The sequence below is a fragment of the Fonsecaea pedrosoi genome, assembly GCF_000835455.1.
Source record: "Fonsecaea pedrosoi CBS 271.37 unplaced genomic scaffold supercont1.5, whole genome shotgun sequence".
In the NCBI taxonomy this organism is placed as follows: Eukaryota; Fungi; Ascomycota; class Eurotiomycetes; order Chaetothyriales; family Herpotrichiellaceae; genus Fonsecaea; species Fonsecaea pedrosoi.
This window is the reverse complement of record NW_013550611.1, coordinates 2,903,605-2,920,151: the sequence shown is the minus strand read 5'-3', so window position 1 is coordinate 2,920,151 and position 16,547 is coordinate 2,903,605. Positions and strand designations below refer to the sequence as shown.

Genomic DNA, 16,547 nt, shown 5'->3' with positions numbered 1-16,547 from the left:
ATATGCCGCCCAGGATGCTCGTGGTGTCGAAAAGGAAAAAATGCAGCCGAAACCGATGCTGGGCCAGATGGGAGGGCCGTCTTTCCATCGCCCTTGGGCTTCCAGTCAAGGGGTATTGTGGCTGATACATAACCCCCAGGTTATTCCTTCGTGGCTCGAGAGACGTGGAATCGAAGAGAGGACCACACCATTCTTCGTGGATTCCTTCTTCTCGTTTCCTGTATTTTTGGTGAATCTCTTCCACGCTCAATGTCCAAAGCTCCCGATCCAGCTCCCACTGGGTCTCACAATGTCAATGGGGACGCTCCCCACCTGGAGGGACGGACTGAGTCCCAGTCCTTTCTCACCACCGTCGGCGCCATCTCGGCCGACCTTCTCGCTGAGGTCCTCATCGACCTCGAGATCAAACGCCTCAGCTGGTTTCCCATCTCTCAAAGCTGGGCTCGCGAGCTCTTCGTCGAGCTCGAAAAATCCAACCCCGCTGCCACCATCCGCGGCACCAATCAGGCCGCCGGAAAACCCAGACTCGTCGGGGGAAGAGATCAGGTGTGGAAGCTGCAATGAGGGTGGATTTCCATCAAAGGCTGGGGAGGCCGAGGACGTTGGGTTAGGACTCGCCAATGGTGAAGGGATAGGCGAGATGAATCGACCTCCCCGCCCTCTTCCTCGACGCCTGTCTTTCACGCTCAATAGTGTGGGACTCCCCTTGTCCCTCGCCTCACCAATTTCTTCGCGAACATGCTCGTCCTCCAAGCCCTGCTGTGCGGGTTCACCGTTCGGATCTTTCTCAGCCTCCAACTCTGGACTAGGCCCTTCTTCGTAGCTGCTACTTGGATCGACGACTTTGAGATCCGCCAGCTGGAACATGACATGCTTCCTTCTCCTTCCTCCCCCACTGGCACTCCTCAAGGCACTGGGGAGGCTTGCACTCGGCAAAATGGACGTGGACTGGGCACGCTTGGTTGCAACCACGGACGGCGAGACCGGCTGCGGAGGCAATGACTGAGACGATCGGGTCTGTTGTTTCAATACATTGTCCGCGCGTTCTTTCGACTCCGCATCCAGTTGAAGTCGTTTCGTCTCCTCTTCCTCAGACGTCAAGGGTTGCGGACTCTTCACGATCGGAGTACGATCGCGCGAATCCAGAAGAGGCAGATACATGGGCGTGAACACCCCAGCGAAGGGATCGGACCGATCTTTCAAAGGCGTCGGAGTGGACGCAGGTGGAGAATGGCTCCTTCGCCGTGCAGGCGGCGGCGGCGTGGTCAGCCGTACCACGGCGTTTGTGGGAGAGCGGGATCTTGCACGAGTCAAGATCGTAGGCGTTGGGGGCGTCCCCAGCGTATGCAACGGCGGGGTGGTTTCTCCCGCAATATTTAATTTCTCCAGGGACAGAGTCGGGCCGCTCAGCGGGGGCGGTTTCTTGATGACCTTGTCACCCACCACCCCGTCTCTTCTCGCTTTGTGGGCTGACCAGCCATTTACAGAGCCGTTCTGGGTCGAAGCCAGTAGATTCAGAGCAGACGTGGGCGTCGAGGCTGTCATCGAAGCCTTTGTGGGCGTGCCATCGGAAGCACTGTTGGCCCCGACCCGCGACCTCTTCTTATTGACCCACAACTGCTTCTCAAACTCGCGAAACTCCCGGTCCTTTGCAGCCTTGAACCTGGCCACTTCCTCGTCCAACTGCCTCCTCTTCTGGTCGAGGGCATCGAGAAGTTCCGAATCAGAATCGCTAGTGTTGTCGGGCGAAGGGAGGGCGTTGGGCGGAATGCCGTTGATGCATCTCAGCTGCGCCGAGTTTCTATACATGGTAAAAAAAGAAATTCCTCCTCTCGTCTCCTGTCTTTTATGCGTCGTGTTACGCCCCCGACAACAAGTCCTAGGTGATCAAAAGTGCCAGCATACAGAGACCAGGTCACCGGGACGGGGGGGAAAACAACTGGGAACACATGAATGCAAATTCGGGGAGGTTTTCTCAAATCCTAGAGTTCGGCGAAAGGGCTCTCCAACGAGACAAAGCTGAGGTGAAACGGGACGGTTTGGAATTTCGCGAGGAAACTTGTCACCCTCGTGTGCGCGTCTGTGTGGTTGTCTTCTCGAGTGAATGGTCGGGGAAACACTGGAAAAAAGAGGGGCACCCGTTTTTTTGTCAGAGATGCGGTTGGTGGCGGGTTTAGACGGAGACGGGCAGACGGAGAGGTGCCAGGATCATCGACTTCGACAGGGCCTGCGTTTTGCGTGTGCGTGTGAGTGTGAGAGCGAGTGTGTGCGTGGAAAAATTGGGAGTTATGGAGAAGGTCGCAGGGGTGAAGTCGGTGAGGGCGAGGGAGGGCGTCGTAATGAAGGCGGTAATGGAGTTTTCGTCCAGGGTGACACGTCAAGAGGACCTTGGGAGGGTTTTGTCTCACACATGGGACATGTGCAATCCTAAGACTGGGGACCAAAGAAAAAGCTTGTCGGGAGTTGTAGTTGGTAGATTGCTTAGAGGGGACGAGGCGAGGAGGTTACGGAGGAACGGTTTTGCGGGATTGAGTTCGATTTCGGAAATCAAGGGTTTATCCCAGGTTTAATCCATCCAGGTCGCCGACAATTCGGGAATGTAAATATCTGTGTGGGATGGCAAGATGGATAAAGAAGTCACCCAAGAGAAGCCACTCGAGACTAGAGGCTAGACGGAGGAGGGGGTGGATGGGAGGACAAAAGGGCCTTTTTTTTGGCTGGTCGGAAACTCCTGCTTTGGAAAGAGTCAAAAAATGATGCACCCCACTTTTTTGTGGTGGACGATACTGACCGAGTAAGTAGCCGAGCGAGATGATAAATGATAAAATATTGGGGGTGGACAGCGAGCGAGCGAGCGAGAGTGGGAGGAGGCAGGGATGGATCGAGAGCGTGGGCGTGGGAGGGGAAAAAGAAGCGACGAGGGCGAGGCGCACCAACGTGGGCGTGGCTGTTGTGTGGCCCTTGCTTGTGGTCAGCTCTAGGGGGGAAGAAGGATCAAATAACTATTTCTGAGCCTCTAGGGGCGAGAGGGATGGGGGGAGAAGGGGGAACAATTGGACGGGTACAAGTACTTATTAAGGCCGACTACGAGGTTACAAGTACTACTCGGTACTACCCATCGAAAGGGCCATGCATGCATTATTGCATTGACAATCTCCAAACACCCACGGACAAGGGAGGGTGACTCGGTACCTCGGGAAGAAAAGAAGAAGAAAAATCACACCATTCATGGGATCAATGGAGTAGCGCAGGCTGAGTCAGTCAGTCAGAACCTATACAAATCAAGTACGAGGTTACAAGTAGGTAGTTGATTGACATATTGTGCTCTTACTAGAGGGCCGCTCCCAGCCTGCAATGATGCAAGACAAAAGGAGTATCTACCAGAAAGGACAATAGCCTAAAACATTGGAAACAATGAAATGAACCTTGCAGTATCGAACGATGATAGACACGACGAAACGATAATGATGATGATGATCCCGGATGATTTATCGATTGGAGAAATAACCCGCTGATCATTCTGGGGTCCTCGAGGGACATGGCAAGATAGCATCCCATGAATGCCCAAACATGGGCAATTCGAACAAAGGCTTGAAAAAGGTCCAGAGAGGGAATTGGGAAATGATGCGCGATCAGATCGATAGGCGATAGACGAGGCGGGCAATTATTGGCGTTTGGGTGGTTGGGGAGTGACTCCGAGAGGGGGATGCGTTGGGTACCTACCTACGTATGGGGTTGGGGGGGCCACTTGGGGGGTGTCACTTGGAGGGGGGATACAATTACTGACGCCTTACGAATAGGCACTCGGACTGTCCCTGAGACTTCCCGAGGCAGGCTTCCAACTCACAAAAGCCTCGCTCAGAAGAGGTTCCGAGGCGCACCGACGGATGCTGAACGGGGCATCTCTAGGCTTCTACTGTTCTTCTAGGGGCGAACTTGCTCAACTGTTCTACGCCTCGGCCTAATCATTCCGAGCTGACAAGGCCCCCCCGCTTTTCACGTGACGTCAAATCTCTCCGACAAAACTGCATGTGATCGATCCGATTTTGCTTGTTTGAAAGAAAAATGGAGGCGAATCATCCGCCCATCTTCACCGCTACTTGGTTACGTACTTGGCCCTTTTGGCTGAACTCTACAAGGGTACTCGAACTCGGTACTCTGGCGCCTCCTCCATATCTCGGAATACCCCAATCTAGTAATGCCGCTTCATCGCCGACAATCGGACTCGGAGTAGAACACCGAACCTGAGAAGCCCGATATCACCAAAAACAACGACAAGTCAAGTACACCAATGTATGTCTCAACCCGGACTCTCTGTGCTTCCCGATTCCCATTGCCAATACTTCCCCATACTTGAGTCATTTAGACCGCTCCTCGTCCAGCCGCTTCTCTTCGCGCTTCCCGTCTCCGGCGCCGATACTGGCGCGAGTATTCCTCGGCTGGGTCTGTGTATCCGTCGTCACTGAATCGCGGCCAGTTGTACTCGCTGAACTTGACTCTTCGGCCGTCGCTTGACAGAAAGCTCTCCTGGTTCTGCGCCGCCTCCGCGATAGTAGGACCTCGCGGGCGGGGGTGAGTATCGAGATTCACAGAGCTTCTCGTCACTCCCGGAATAGACGCTTCTCTTGCATATGCGGTCGAGTGCAAAGGGGAACTGGGTGACATCCATGCTCGATCTTCCACTTGCCCAGCTCTCTTGTCGACCACCGGCCCGTGGAGATTGCCCAGCACCGTCTTCATTTCGTCCTCCAAACCCCGGCCAGAAAATTCCATCGAAGGAATGCGTGGCTCCTGATACCGGGTAGAGTGATTAGCTTGTGACGGATCAGCATTCAGAAAAATCTCCTTGTGGAAATCCACCAGTGGCCACGTGTAGCTTTGACTTGGACGACCTGTAAGCGTCGTGCCATCTCGATCACGAGTAGCTTGTCGTTGAGCCGAGTTGCTCCCGCCGTGCGCGGCCTGGAGAACGGGTGGAACCCCATTGACAAAACCCGATTGTAATGTAGGTGGAATATAACCAACGCTGCCATTCTTGTGCTTCGATCCAGTCGAATACGCTTGGAACGTGACGGGGTCCTGCTTCTCAGTGTCTGTCTTGCCGGGATATGCCTTGAAATGAGGCTTGGGGCTTTCTTGACCGACAGGGATGGGCGTCGAATCCACAGTCAAGCTATTGAGCTTTGGCCCTGGCTTCTCCTCCGCAGACAACGTCGGGGTAGAGTCCAGCTCGATGCTATGTCGCACACCAGACCGGAATTGGTCAAAGTCATCTGGCGTGTCAATGCCAAAGAGACGACGCTCATATCGTGACGGCGCTTTCGTTTCAGGGACAAATATCGGGCTCATCGTGCGCGTCGAGAAAGTGGACGGAAGTGATACGAGGGACCCCAGGGCTCCGTTGCATATGTCTTGCAAGCTTGAAAAGCTGCTCACCGACCCAGGCCCGAATGCAAGGTCGAACATGGCTTCTCGGTGTCCGGGTATGAACTCGCGCCCGGGCTCGGGGGTTGTTGATGGCTTGCTGCGTGTCTCTGGCTGGTGGGTTTTCGATCCACGAAATTCTGCGGTACCAGCATGAGTTAGGAACTCTTCAGTCCGAGTCGCCGGTTCGTCCGACTCACTCTCAACCACGGACTTGAGGCACCCTCGACCTCGTCTGTCATACCACCCACGGACTGCTGCCTTCTTCTTGTGCGCCACCGCCTTGAATCGGTCAACGAATCTCGCCGTTTTTACCCCTTGGGATTGGGTAGGATTGACTTTTTCGCGCATGCTTGGTAAGAGTGTCGGAGTGAGTTGGCGAGATTTGAGTCGTGTAGAACAAGTCTGTTCCCGCTGTCAATTAGCTGGTCAGAGAATTTGTTGGGAAGCCGGCCGTAAACTCGACGTCGCTGTCGGATTTATCTTATTTCTTTCTCAAGGCACTCCTGTCCTCTCTTTGTGTGGCGTCCAAGCCCCTGAGGCAGATGCCTTGGATCGAGACAAAGGCTTTGGTTTCATGGCACCCGACACAACGGTGCCTTGTCGCAGAGTAATCATGGAGGACAAAGGGGGTCAAATTGTGAAACCACAGCTTTGATTATTTCTTTGTCCTTGGACTGACCACTCCCCCCAGCTACTGCTTCGGCGATATCATGGATCCTTGTCGACGAGTTGACTCCGTCACGGCCCCTAGTCCATGGGAATGTAGCCTGGAACATGCTTTACTTGCTCGCACCATTTGAGGATCGACGGCCATCTGGAGAGTTCGAATTTCGCGTCTCCAGCAATATGAGTGTACGCAAAGAGACAGATATCTGCCAAAGTGATCTGCGAATGCTTGCTTAGCATGTATTGAGACAGGGGGGAAGGCTAAGCTGAACGACATTGTTGAAACAACTCCGAGTCGAACAAAGAAAGCAATAGAACTCACGCTGTCGCCCACGAACCACCCATGCTCGCTCTTGGCAAGGTGATCCTCCATACAATCCAAAACCTGCTCTCCTGCCGCGACCTTAGCCTTAATCTGCGCACGTCTGGACGCTTCGAGCTTATCCTCCCCAATGATGTATAACCAAAATCGGAGAGTTGCGATATTGACTTCGTGCTGGTTCTGTTCGAAGAACATCCAGCGCAACATCTCTGCACGCTGTAGCGGGTCCTGGGGAATCAAAGTGGCCACTTGTAGCGGGGAGGACGACGTGAACGCTGGGCCGGCGGCATCGGCGAGATAAAAGCAGGCGGCGTTGCTTTCCGGCAGAAACGTGGAATCGCCAATCTGCAGCACGGGGATTCTACCAAAGGAAGAGACGGTGCTGAGGAACTCTGCCGTTCTTGTTTCACCATTCAGGATTGAGTAGAGGCGACGTTCCAGCGGTATACCCAGCAACGCCGCAGTTAGACGGATCTTGTAGCAATTAGCTGAGATGGGGTCTTCGTGGAGAGTAAACTTGTCCATGTCTGCAAGAGATAATCTTGGAGTGCAAGCAAGTTCACGATGGTAAAGGTAGGGAGACACGTAAGTTGTGAGGCAGCAACCAGCAAAGTCCAGTACCCGAAGCACTCTGGGCTTTGAAAATGGCGAGAGATATGTAGAGATAACATCATCGAGGTTTCTGATCGGCTGCACTTACTGTTAGATATATCCTTGGATGAACGGTCGTGATCTTGTCATCTGGGCGCTAAGACACGCCCTTCGGGATGTCCGTAGTTAATCATGACCAGTTAGACACGAGAGGCAATGCTTCCGTACGACCCGACCTATAGACATCTGGTATGCAACACCTGGAATCAAAATGCGCAAGCAACCGAAGAATGCTGCTGTCGTCAAGCATGGCAGTCCAGAATTCCGTAGTGTCAAGGACCACCGGGTTTGACCCAAGAAGAGTTCACCAAACGACATATCGAGGGGGTGGGTGCTTCTCTTCTTATATCACCAGCAGTCCGGGGGAGGATGACCTACAGGCACTAGATCGAGGGGGTGGTTGCCTCCGCCGCAAGTTGAACTTGGCCTGTACGATCGCATATGTATGTGATGCATGATGCGTCCGTGCTTTAAATGGCGCGGAGCGGAGGTCATGCTCCTCCCCGGGCAAAAGAAGCCGTGGTTCAGATCAATTTGCTCCCCATCCCTGAAGACTCACAGTAGCTGATTCGTCTAGGGTAGACCCCCTCGCATACTTGCTCTTCGTTCTTGTTACGGAGTGGGCCCCTTTGCCCTCTGGAAGATCCCTCTGCACGTGCATATGCATATGAGTACTCCGGGCGGGGGTAGTCCCAACGAGGGCAGGGATGGATGGAGGTTGGTAGGAAGTACCTCGTACAGTAGATCTGATCTCTCTCTCTCTCTCTCTCTCTCTCTCTCTCTCTGTGTGTGTGTGTGTGTGTGAGAGAGAGAGAGAGAGAGAGAACGCTATACTGCACTCGGTACCCAGTACTCGCGGTCCAACCATGGAATAGGTACATGAGTACTCCGTATGGACCTCGTACATACTTCAATTTCTCGGTACACGTACTCGGTACTCGGAGTGCTTAGGTCGGTCATTCGAAAGAGATGCATGAGTTAGTATGTACCCTCGTACCTACGTACTTCAGTTCTTAGTCGTTCGTAGCAGAGACGCTATGCTCCTCGATGTACTCCGTAGACGAGATGTCGGAGAGTCGGAGGTTAGTTCCGTCCGTGGCTGCGTGGGTTCCTGGGTTCCTGGTCTGGTTCGATTCGGGTTTGGTGTCAACGGAATGACTACTGTTAGTACTGTACAGGGTAGGTACCATAGCATGAAGTTTGGTACCCAGGTAGCCAGCATTATTGTCCGGGCAACTGGTTTCCTAAATGGTGAGTAGCGGTAATTCCAGGATGTATCGATACAGCAGTCATGGAGTCCAGCGGTGGAGATGCAGTTTGTCCAAGTTGCATTCAGATCCAAGGGCGGCAATGGAAAGTGAAGTCAGAAAACTCTCCGGGTGTCTGTGCGCGCCAAAAAAAAAAAGGAGAGAAGCCAGTTACGTGCGCGTACCATGGCTTCAAAGTACCGCGGACCACGAACCACGGACCAGGCGTGCAAGATCACTTATTTAAAAAAGACATAGTTGAAGAATGCTGCTAAAGATAAATTTCTATTTCATTTCCCAATCTTTTCTCTGGTCATCGCCTCTAGCCGTGGCACCGCCTGGAACTTGCACCACGTTCCTACATCCAAATCATTCATCCCGAACCAAGGAGGCTCTTCTACCCAACCTCCTTTGCTAAATCCCAAAAGAACTTTTTTTTACTGCTGAAAGCACGCTCTGGGATGCCGACAAGATTCTCAGCGAAGAAAAAAGCTCATGATGGAAAGAAGGTGACGAGCAGAAAGACCTGTTTAGGCAATACCGCTGCCACCGGTGAGAGTGATGATTTGACCTAAAAGGGCAAGGTTAGTGATCGGCTGGCAAAACACGACAACTAATTACAGGGGCAAGACTTACCGTTGATCCATTCGCTGTCGGGGTGGCACAAGAACATGACAACCTTGGCAATGTCGTCGGGAACGGCGCATCGGCCAAGAGGAATGAGTTTGGCAATGCCGGCCTCGATCACCTCAATGGGGGTATCCTTGGTGGCACCGGGAGAGTAATGCCAGGCATTCTGGGCGAACATGTCGGTCTTGATACCGCCAGGGGCAATAGCATTGGCGGTGATGCGTCGTGGGCCACCATCAGCGGCGAAAGAACGAGCAAAGCCCTCAACTGCCGACTTGGAGCCAGCATACAGAGCGTGGTTGGGAACACCCAGACGGGCAGCAATGGATGACATGAAGATGATGCGGCCACCGTCTGTACCGGGAACCGATTAGCCTAAAAGGGAATGCAACCAACGGACCCTCGAAAACTCACCGCTGAGGTACTTCAGGGCATGTTGACCGACGAAGAACTGAGCACGGGTGTTGAGACCGAAGACTTGGTCATACAGCTCCTCGGTGACATCCTCGGGCTTGGAGAAGGCTTCCATGCCAGCATTGTTGATGACAATGTCCACTTGAGCGGGATGTCAGCACGTGATCCCGGAGAGGGTGGGGAGGTCACGTCAAAATATCTCGACTTACGCTTGCCGAAGTGCTTGATGGCCTCCTCGAAGAGCTTGGTGATCTCGGGGACCTTGGAGATGTTGGCTTGGATGGCAACAGCCTTGCCGCCGGCCTTCTCAATCTCGGCCACGGTGGCCAGAGCTGGCTTGGCCGAGCTGGCATAGTTGATGCAGACAGCAGCACCACGCTCAGCCAGGGTTTTGGCAAGTCCAGAACCGAGCCCACGACCGGCACCAGTGATCAGGGCAACCTTGCCATCGAGGCGGATCTGGGATTGGCCGCTCATGTTTGTTGTGAGATGTTTTGAGGTTGGGAAGGGCGGGGGAGGGGGTAGGAAGGGGCGGTGAGGACACGGATTGAGTAGATTGAGAGAAGGTTGACGACGAGGGTATCCGACAAGTGAATGACGGACAGTCTATATCAGATGATGACAAGCGATAATGAAGCACGAGTAAGGATGGGATGTTTGGAGGGGATGAGAATATAACTTATGTCTGTGAATGAACTGACCGCTCAAAGCAAGAGAAAAAGGAATAACGAGATTTTTTTCAATGGATGATATAAGAAGCACGAGGGGTGGGAAAAATAGGGGGCCAGAATCTCCCCTCCGTACTAAGGGGAGAGTTTGTTTGTGTGTGCACACGCGTGTTTGGTGAAGTGCGTGGCGGCCTCTCTGTGACTGACTGTTCCCGACACTAGGCCGGACTGCGACTACCCATGATAACTCGTACTATTGATTTTTCTTGCTACGCTGCCCGCAGAGCCCGCAGAAGCCCAAGTCGGTGATTCGGGCCAAAAAGGCGTTGAGGGAGGGGGAAGAGAGGGTCTGGCGACTCATGGCTGACAGCCTCACCGATGGTTCGTGCCTGGGACGGAGAGTAAAATGGACCAGTCGAGGTCTTTGCTGGTCACGCTGGCGAACCCAGCATATCGAGGCGGTGAGGATTGAACGATAATGTTGTTTGGACTGCGGGGCAGACCGCCACGAGCGGGAACGAGGGGCTCGGTCTCTGTGTAACAGTATTTAAACATGGAGGGGCAAATGGCAGTCTCACCGTTTTGTTGAAGATTGAGGAGAGGATCTGGCGGCGGGAGTAGAAAAAAAAAGGCATTGGGAGTGGATGGATGGCTTTACAGAATTGTCGGACAGAAATAGAATGCGGACTTGGAAGAAGGACATGTTATTGATGGGGGAAAAAGGGTCACATTGACCAGAGATATAGGCTTGTTGGTTTTTGCCGTAGTGAACGGAAAGGGCAATTTGTGAGTAATTATTAGCTGAGGAGAGAGGGTGAGGGAGAGAAGAACAGAAGTCGGAAGTCCGGCGAGATGTGCTCGGTACCTAGAGCATTGAATCCAGTAGTAGTTCCCGGTCTGTTACAAGGTAGGTACCTATCTGGCTACTGAGTAGTTGTTATTCTCCATTGCAGTTTTGTGTAGAAGATCAGTCAACTCGTCAATCATGATGCCTTGACTTGGAAGATCAATCAGTCAAATAAATCATGTCTCAGATTTCCCTTAGAAAGTTACCACGGCCGTATTCACCAGTACCACGCTACGTCGCCTGGGTCCTAAACCGTTGGTGGCGCCTAACCGTTTGTGGGCGTCAAGAGTCCGAACGCTAACGGCTAAACAACTGCTAGGTACTTGGTAAGTGCAGTAGTGCAGGGGTCTTCCTTCGTGCCTTCCCCTCCACCCCTCCTTCCCCCTGGATTCTTTAGCGCGCCCTTGTCCCTTGCCGCATCTCTTGTCGGCCCCTCCATCCCTCCATTTTTAGCAGCTCCTAACGCATCTATCTGGTGCCTGACCATTCGCCTCGTGCTTGCCCATTCTTGTTCAGAGTCTGGCGTCATTATTTTTATTATTGTCTGTTCGTCGGTCCTTTTTGCCCTAATGCCAAGTCCATAGTCCATATCGAGACGTTAGTTGGTCATTCTCACTTAGTGTACTCGGTACTACTCACTCCCAATTACCCTGGCCGTCTTCTGGTCCTGACTGCACTGCACTGCACGTACCTGGAGGGGCATAAATTAAACAAGGCTCTGTCTGGGGTGGAAGGCTCGGACTTTATCCAAACACACATGCACACGAACATCATCACATCGCATTGCCAGTTCGGCCTGCCTGAGGCAGTCAATGTTTGTCACAAACTCCTCAGCTTGCTTGCTCCCCTGTCCCCGTTTCCCATTCATCCAACCATCCAAACATCCTCATGTCTCGTCCTTACCAAGCGACCTACATACTCCTACTACCACGAGGTACGATGCATCGTATCCAGAACAGACCCAAACCCAAACCGAGGGCAATTAATCAATCCCTTGTCAATCACCCTATATCTTAGTAAAACTCCGTAGCTCCGAACAAATCTGGCCGTGGCCCTGCCCTGTCCTGCTTTGCCCTGGTGGTCGGTCCCCCGTTCCCCATCTACGCACGAACGAGTATGGATGGACCAAGTACGAGTATAGGTATACATAGCAACGATGCTTTTACTCGCATGTCCTTGTGTCCTTTCCGCGTATGTACTCGGTCGAACACCCCTTGCTCCGGCCCCTACATACACCTATTTGTCTCCCCTTTCCTAAAAACGAGATCCGCTTCAATGGACCCCTGCCCAAGGCTACAATCAACTAACTACTCGTAACTTGCTAAAGTCCTCCAGCACCATCAACATTAGGCTTAGACTGCCATTTTCCCCCAGCAATTCTTTTTTAACGGCCTCGACGGGTATCAAATTTCCCAATCAGAAGCTACGTCTGCCCTTTGTCCCTTGCCCTTGCCTGCCGTTGATTGGGGGGACGTACAAGTTAACCGCCGTCGATCCAGGGTGCGGAGACTGGATCGTTTTTTGTTGTCGGACCCAAGTCTTGTCCGATTGCCCGACATATCTCGACCCCCCCAGTGGTTCAAACAGCCAATTGTTCGCTTTTGCTTTCAAGCTGCCTTGCTTCAATCAATCGACACTCATACCACCGAAACCTTGGTTCTGGCATCGCCCATATTTGGGTCGGGTCCGTGATGCAATCGTTTACCTTAGTGCCTCTGTTGGTGTTGTTTTAGAAAGGAACAAAAAACTCCATATGGTCTTGATACGTGCCCTGGTGCCCCCCCTGCCTGGGAAGGTCCCAAGGTCCGCTCTCGTCCTCATATAATTCGGGTCCGTTCCCCCCCAAGTGTCACTTGTCCCAAGTGTTCCAGAGTTTTCTGGCCCTTTTCTTCTTCCAAATATCTAATACCGACAACTACAAAGGTATCGAGACACGAAACCCGGATGGCAGAAGACTTCTTCCAATTCATATCACCTGGATTGCATCTCCCTTGGTTTCCATTGACGCCGAACTAGATCCCATACGTACCCAGAAGGGAACAACTGCAACATGAAAGCGACGAGCGCCCAACAATACCTTCCTCCCACAATATGTACCCGACAACCCAGATTCCTTCCCAGGTTCACGTTGACCACGTTCAATCTTCCCAGACAGTCAACGTACTGAGAACACCCCTGCAGCATATACCATTAGGATATAATATGTCCCGTCGTCTAGAACGCCCCGCAATGCTCTCATTATCATCATCCAAAGACATGAGACGTATATTCATCAACTGTACAAGAGGCGGAAACATCACGCCATATCGAGAAGAAATGTGAAAATGGCGTATTAAGATTCCCAGGTGTGAGGAATACGTCCTGGACGACTTGGGTCCATAGCCCACTGGCCATCATCTGTCGGGGCCGTGCTGTCGAATTTCTCACATGTCTCTCCAGCTTGACATGAAGACACGAAGTTTGCGCTTGATGCCATCTGTCAACCGCATCGACGAGTCATCATCTAGAACCTCAATGCAGTGTTGCAGCAGGTTGCAAGGTACGTCCATAGGTGCAAGTGATCCATCCGATCGTGTGAGCATGGGAGTGCCTTCTTGGTATTTCATATACCGACCGATGGCCTCGTTCTCTGGTGTTAAGTCATCAATCGCAAATGGTCGGTCAGACTCGGCTGGACCATGCGTGGGCGAAAATCGCCCATTGCTGTTCGCCATGCTGGTGGCCCACCCCGTCAATGCCACACGATACACTGCTCCTGCCCACCACGGCGGGCGGACGGCATGGGGCATGGAGCGGATCAAACGCAAGATTTGTCCACAATGGAAGAAGGCTTCTTCCGGTTGGTCTATACACCGCATCTGCAGCCACGATGCGTATCGGAATGAGCCAAGAGCCACCTCGCGGCGAGCAAATTGCTCAATGTCCTTGAAGCTGGTGATGGCGTTGAGTGATATTAGGTGATACATGATTAGGTTGGCACATGTTGTCCAACACGTGCCCTTGTTGCCCGCAAAGCTTTGTTTGCTGATCGAATACCAATGCTGCAGCAAGGAAGATATCTCCTCCAATCGAGCTTTGGTGGCCGCCTTGGACACTGCTCGGGATGCCTTGGCGTGGTTACCACCGTCAGGTAGGCACGCAATAAATTGACGTAGCTGGCATACTTGGGCCTGGATGGGGTGCAAGAGCAACCGAAGCTGCGTGGGCGAGAGCTCCTTGCCCGCCAGGTCTCCATCAACGAAACTGGTGAAGAAGTCTCTGACCGACGCGGGACTCCCATATGTCGACCCGTGGGCTCTGTCGAACAACTCAAGCCAGTCCGCTGCTGTCTCAGCGTGCCAAAGATCATCGGAGTCGGGCATAGGCGCATGGAGATTTACGATGGATAATAAGGGAGTGGTGTCGGAAAAGAGACTCATCTCCTGATCGACGATTACCCAGGAGTGAGCGAGCCTTTTTCTCCAGGTCAGCATGATACAACGCCACGGCTGCTCCTGACCACACGGGAACAACTCACCTATGTCTGCCCTCGTGCTCCTTCCAGTCCTCCCAGGCTCGTTCGGGATCCTGCCTTCGGCTTTCAATAGTCGTCGACCATTCATCGGACTCGAGCATTCCAGAATGTGCCAACATCTGGGAAGCATCAGCAAGGGTCATAGTTCATCAGGGAGAGAAGGACTCACTGCTAGGTACATGCCGCGTTGGCCCATGGCCATCTATGAGCTGTTAACAACAAGATCAAGCAAAGTATCCGGAACCTAACTTACGTCCATATGCCACTTGTCACCGGACCATGCAGCCAGACAGGTGAACAAGAGAGCAGATCGGAGCACCAGAGTCTCACGTGCTTGGAGCACATCCTTTTCGATCGTGTCAAAGAGTGAAATTCTGCAAGCTTCCGTCAAGCCACTAGCAAGGTATCGTGCCTCGACCGTGGCTGTTGCGGAAGCCCCCGAGGCAACCATCAGCAGGATTAGGAGGCTTGCAGCCTTGCTGTTACTTGATCCCATGAAGACATTGGGGTCCAGTCGGCCGGCAGGAACTGATGAATAATAGGGCTCATATCGGACGACGTAACTCCTCAAGAAGTACTGCATCACATCTGGGGGTGGTAACATCAAGAATGCATCACGGCTGGAGTCCGGGCTCGATGGGGTGTCTTCCCGAGCTGCGTGATCTGCCTTGTGGATTTCCAGTGCCTTGTGGAGGAAGCTTTGGGTGATGGCGAGCAGTTTCTCGCGAGACCATCCTACGATGGGTTCGGTCGCAATTTTTCGTTCTGTGGCAATGTCCAGGGAAGACTCATCCAGCTGAGCCGTCCACGCCGCCCAGGTTGCCTGATTACGGAGTGTCTGAGCAAGGCCCTCCAAGTAGATGGAGGCCGTCTTTGGTGGGGCAAAGGAATATTGTTTATCGACTCGATTGCACTGAAAGAAAGGCCAGGCGTGATGGGCGGCCAACACGGCATCGGGCTCCTGCAGACCACTGGTGGTCGAAGAGTTGGACGGAGAGAGCCCGGCTGGGGGCCGGTACTGTAAATGGCTATGAGGGCTTTCCAGATCCATCCGCATGGGAAAGGGTGTGGCTCCGTCCGGTATCTGAATCGGGAGAGGCATATGTGTTGGGGTCGGAATTCCCATCTTACTATGCAGAAGGAATTGATCTGTGTGGTCATGCATCAAGGCTGGAGGAGGGCTCATGAAGTCGGTGAGTATGTTGGTAGAGTCGAAATCTAGCATACCGGGTTGGGCACCGTTCATGGCTAAGAAATGACTGTCACCCTCATGGTCGTAGGGGGCTCCGTGCATTTGTATAAAGTTCTCCATATGCGGCATATTGGGCATCATTGGAGTGATTGGGATAGTCAGCTCTGGGGGCGTTTGTGTAAAGCCGGCTCTCAACATCCGTGGCTCTATATCTGCGCCGAACACAGCTGGGGCAATTGGTACTGGGTGATTTGTGTCAGGAAGGCTCATCCGGTGTTGAAGTACGGGACGAGGGCCCATGCTGTCTGTGATAGGGTCATTTAGTCTCCGGCTCCCGTACGCGGAGAGAGGAGGAAACGTACTGGGAGAAACTCCATTGATGCCCGGAGAGAAGTGAGACATTTGTGATACATGGAATGAGGCGGAGGAATGTAGAGCACGCTCTGAATGTGGGCGAGGGAGAGGGTTGCGTCGATTGGGATTGTGGGAGGAGCGACGAGTGGCTCGGGACTGGCACACAATCTGTTTGCTCACACATCTTGAGCATGGGACCTGTGATATTGGTTGTCAGAACAGGTGATATGCCAATTAACGCACAATCAGACATTCGCTCTGTATGAGGCTCTCCAAGGCTGGGTATGCGAAGCAGTCCCGTCGTCGTCAATAGCCCATTGGATCACACCATCTCTTTCTTCCCCTAATGCCCTGGAAAAGACGTCTGTTCTCGACGAGTCTGACTGACCTTCTTGTCACATTTTGCTTTCGCTTTCGCGCAGTGGACGCAGGCAATCGGCATGCGTTCTGTGGGCGAGTCCATACTGTTTGGACGGGCAGAAAGAGAGTCGAGTATAATATGAACAAAGCCTGGTGTTCAGGACGGCATACAAGACATCCGTCAAGTGTGCCAGTGGGGTATATGCGAGAGTGTCTCCCTCTTTCTTCGTCAATGCAAAGCGAGGGCTAGTGGCC

General features: G+C 53.0%; 5 protein-coding genes across 5 annotated transcripts; all 5 read right to left on the bottom strand.

The window, feature by feature from the left end:
• Nucleotides 1-246: 246 nt before the first annotated feature.
• Z517_08532 (uncharacterized protein) lies at nucleotides 247-1,809 on the bottom strand (the record flags this gene model as incomplete). The annotated part of the gene is made up of 1 exon (XM_013427047.1): nucleotides 247-1,809. One exon carries the CDS (start codon nucleotides 1,807-1,809, stop codon nucleotides 247-249), a length of 1,563 nt encoding a protein of 520 aa, XP_013282501.1.
• A 2,553-nt stretch (nucleotides 1,810-4,362) lies between these two features.
• On the bottom strand, nucleotides 4,363-5,775 carry Z517_08531 (uncharacterized protein; the record flags this gene model as incomplete). The annotated part of the gene is made up of 1 exon (XM_013427046.1): nucleotides 4,363-5,775. One exon carries the CDS (start codon nucleotides 5,773-5,775, stop codon nucleotides 4,363-4,365), a length of 1,413 nt encoding a protein of 470 aa, XP_013282500.1.
• A 399-nt stretch (nucleotides 5,776-6,174) lies between these two features.
• On the bottom strand, nucleotides 6,175-6,940 carry Z517_08530 (uncharacterized protein; the record flags this gene model as incomplete). Its single annotated transcript, XM_013427045.1, has 2 exons — nucleotides 6,175-6,312; nucleotides 6,416-6,940. The coding sequence occupies 2 exons, from the start codon at nucleotides 6,938-6,940 to the stop codon at nucleotides 6,175-6,177; spliced, it is 663 nt and encodes a 220-aa protein (XP_013282499.1).
• Nucleotides 6,941-8,843: 1,903 nt separating this feature from the next.
• Z517_08529 (uncharacterized protein) lies at nucleotides 8,844-9,834 on the bottom strand (the record flags this gene model as incomplete). The annotated part of the gene is made up of 4 exons (XM_013427044.1): nucleotides 8,844-8,884; nucleotides 8,950-9,297; nucleotides 9,358-9,498; nucleotides 9,567-9,834. The coding sequence occupies 4 exons, from the start codon at nucleotides 9,832-9,834 to the stop codon at nucleotides 8,844-8,846; spliced, it is 798 nt and encodes a 265-aa protein (XP_013282498.1).
• A 3,461-nt stretch (nucleotides 9,835-13,295) lies between these two features.
• Z517_08528 (uncharacterized protein) lies at nucleotides 13,296-15,980 on the bottom strand (the record flags this gene model as incomplete). Its single annotated transcript, XM_013427043.1, has 4 exons — nucleotides 13,296-14,325; nucleotides 14,390-14,505; nucleotides 14,556-14,588; nucleotides 14,640-15,980. 4 exons carry the CDS (start codon nucleotides 15,978-15,980, stop codon nucleotides 13,296-13,298), a joined length of 2,520 nt encoding a protein of 839 aa, XP_013282497.1.
• Nucleotides 15,981-16,547: the final 567 nt, after the last annotated feature.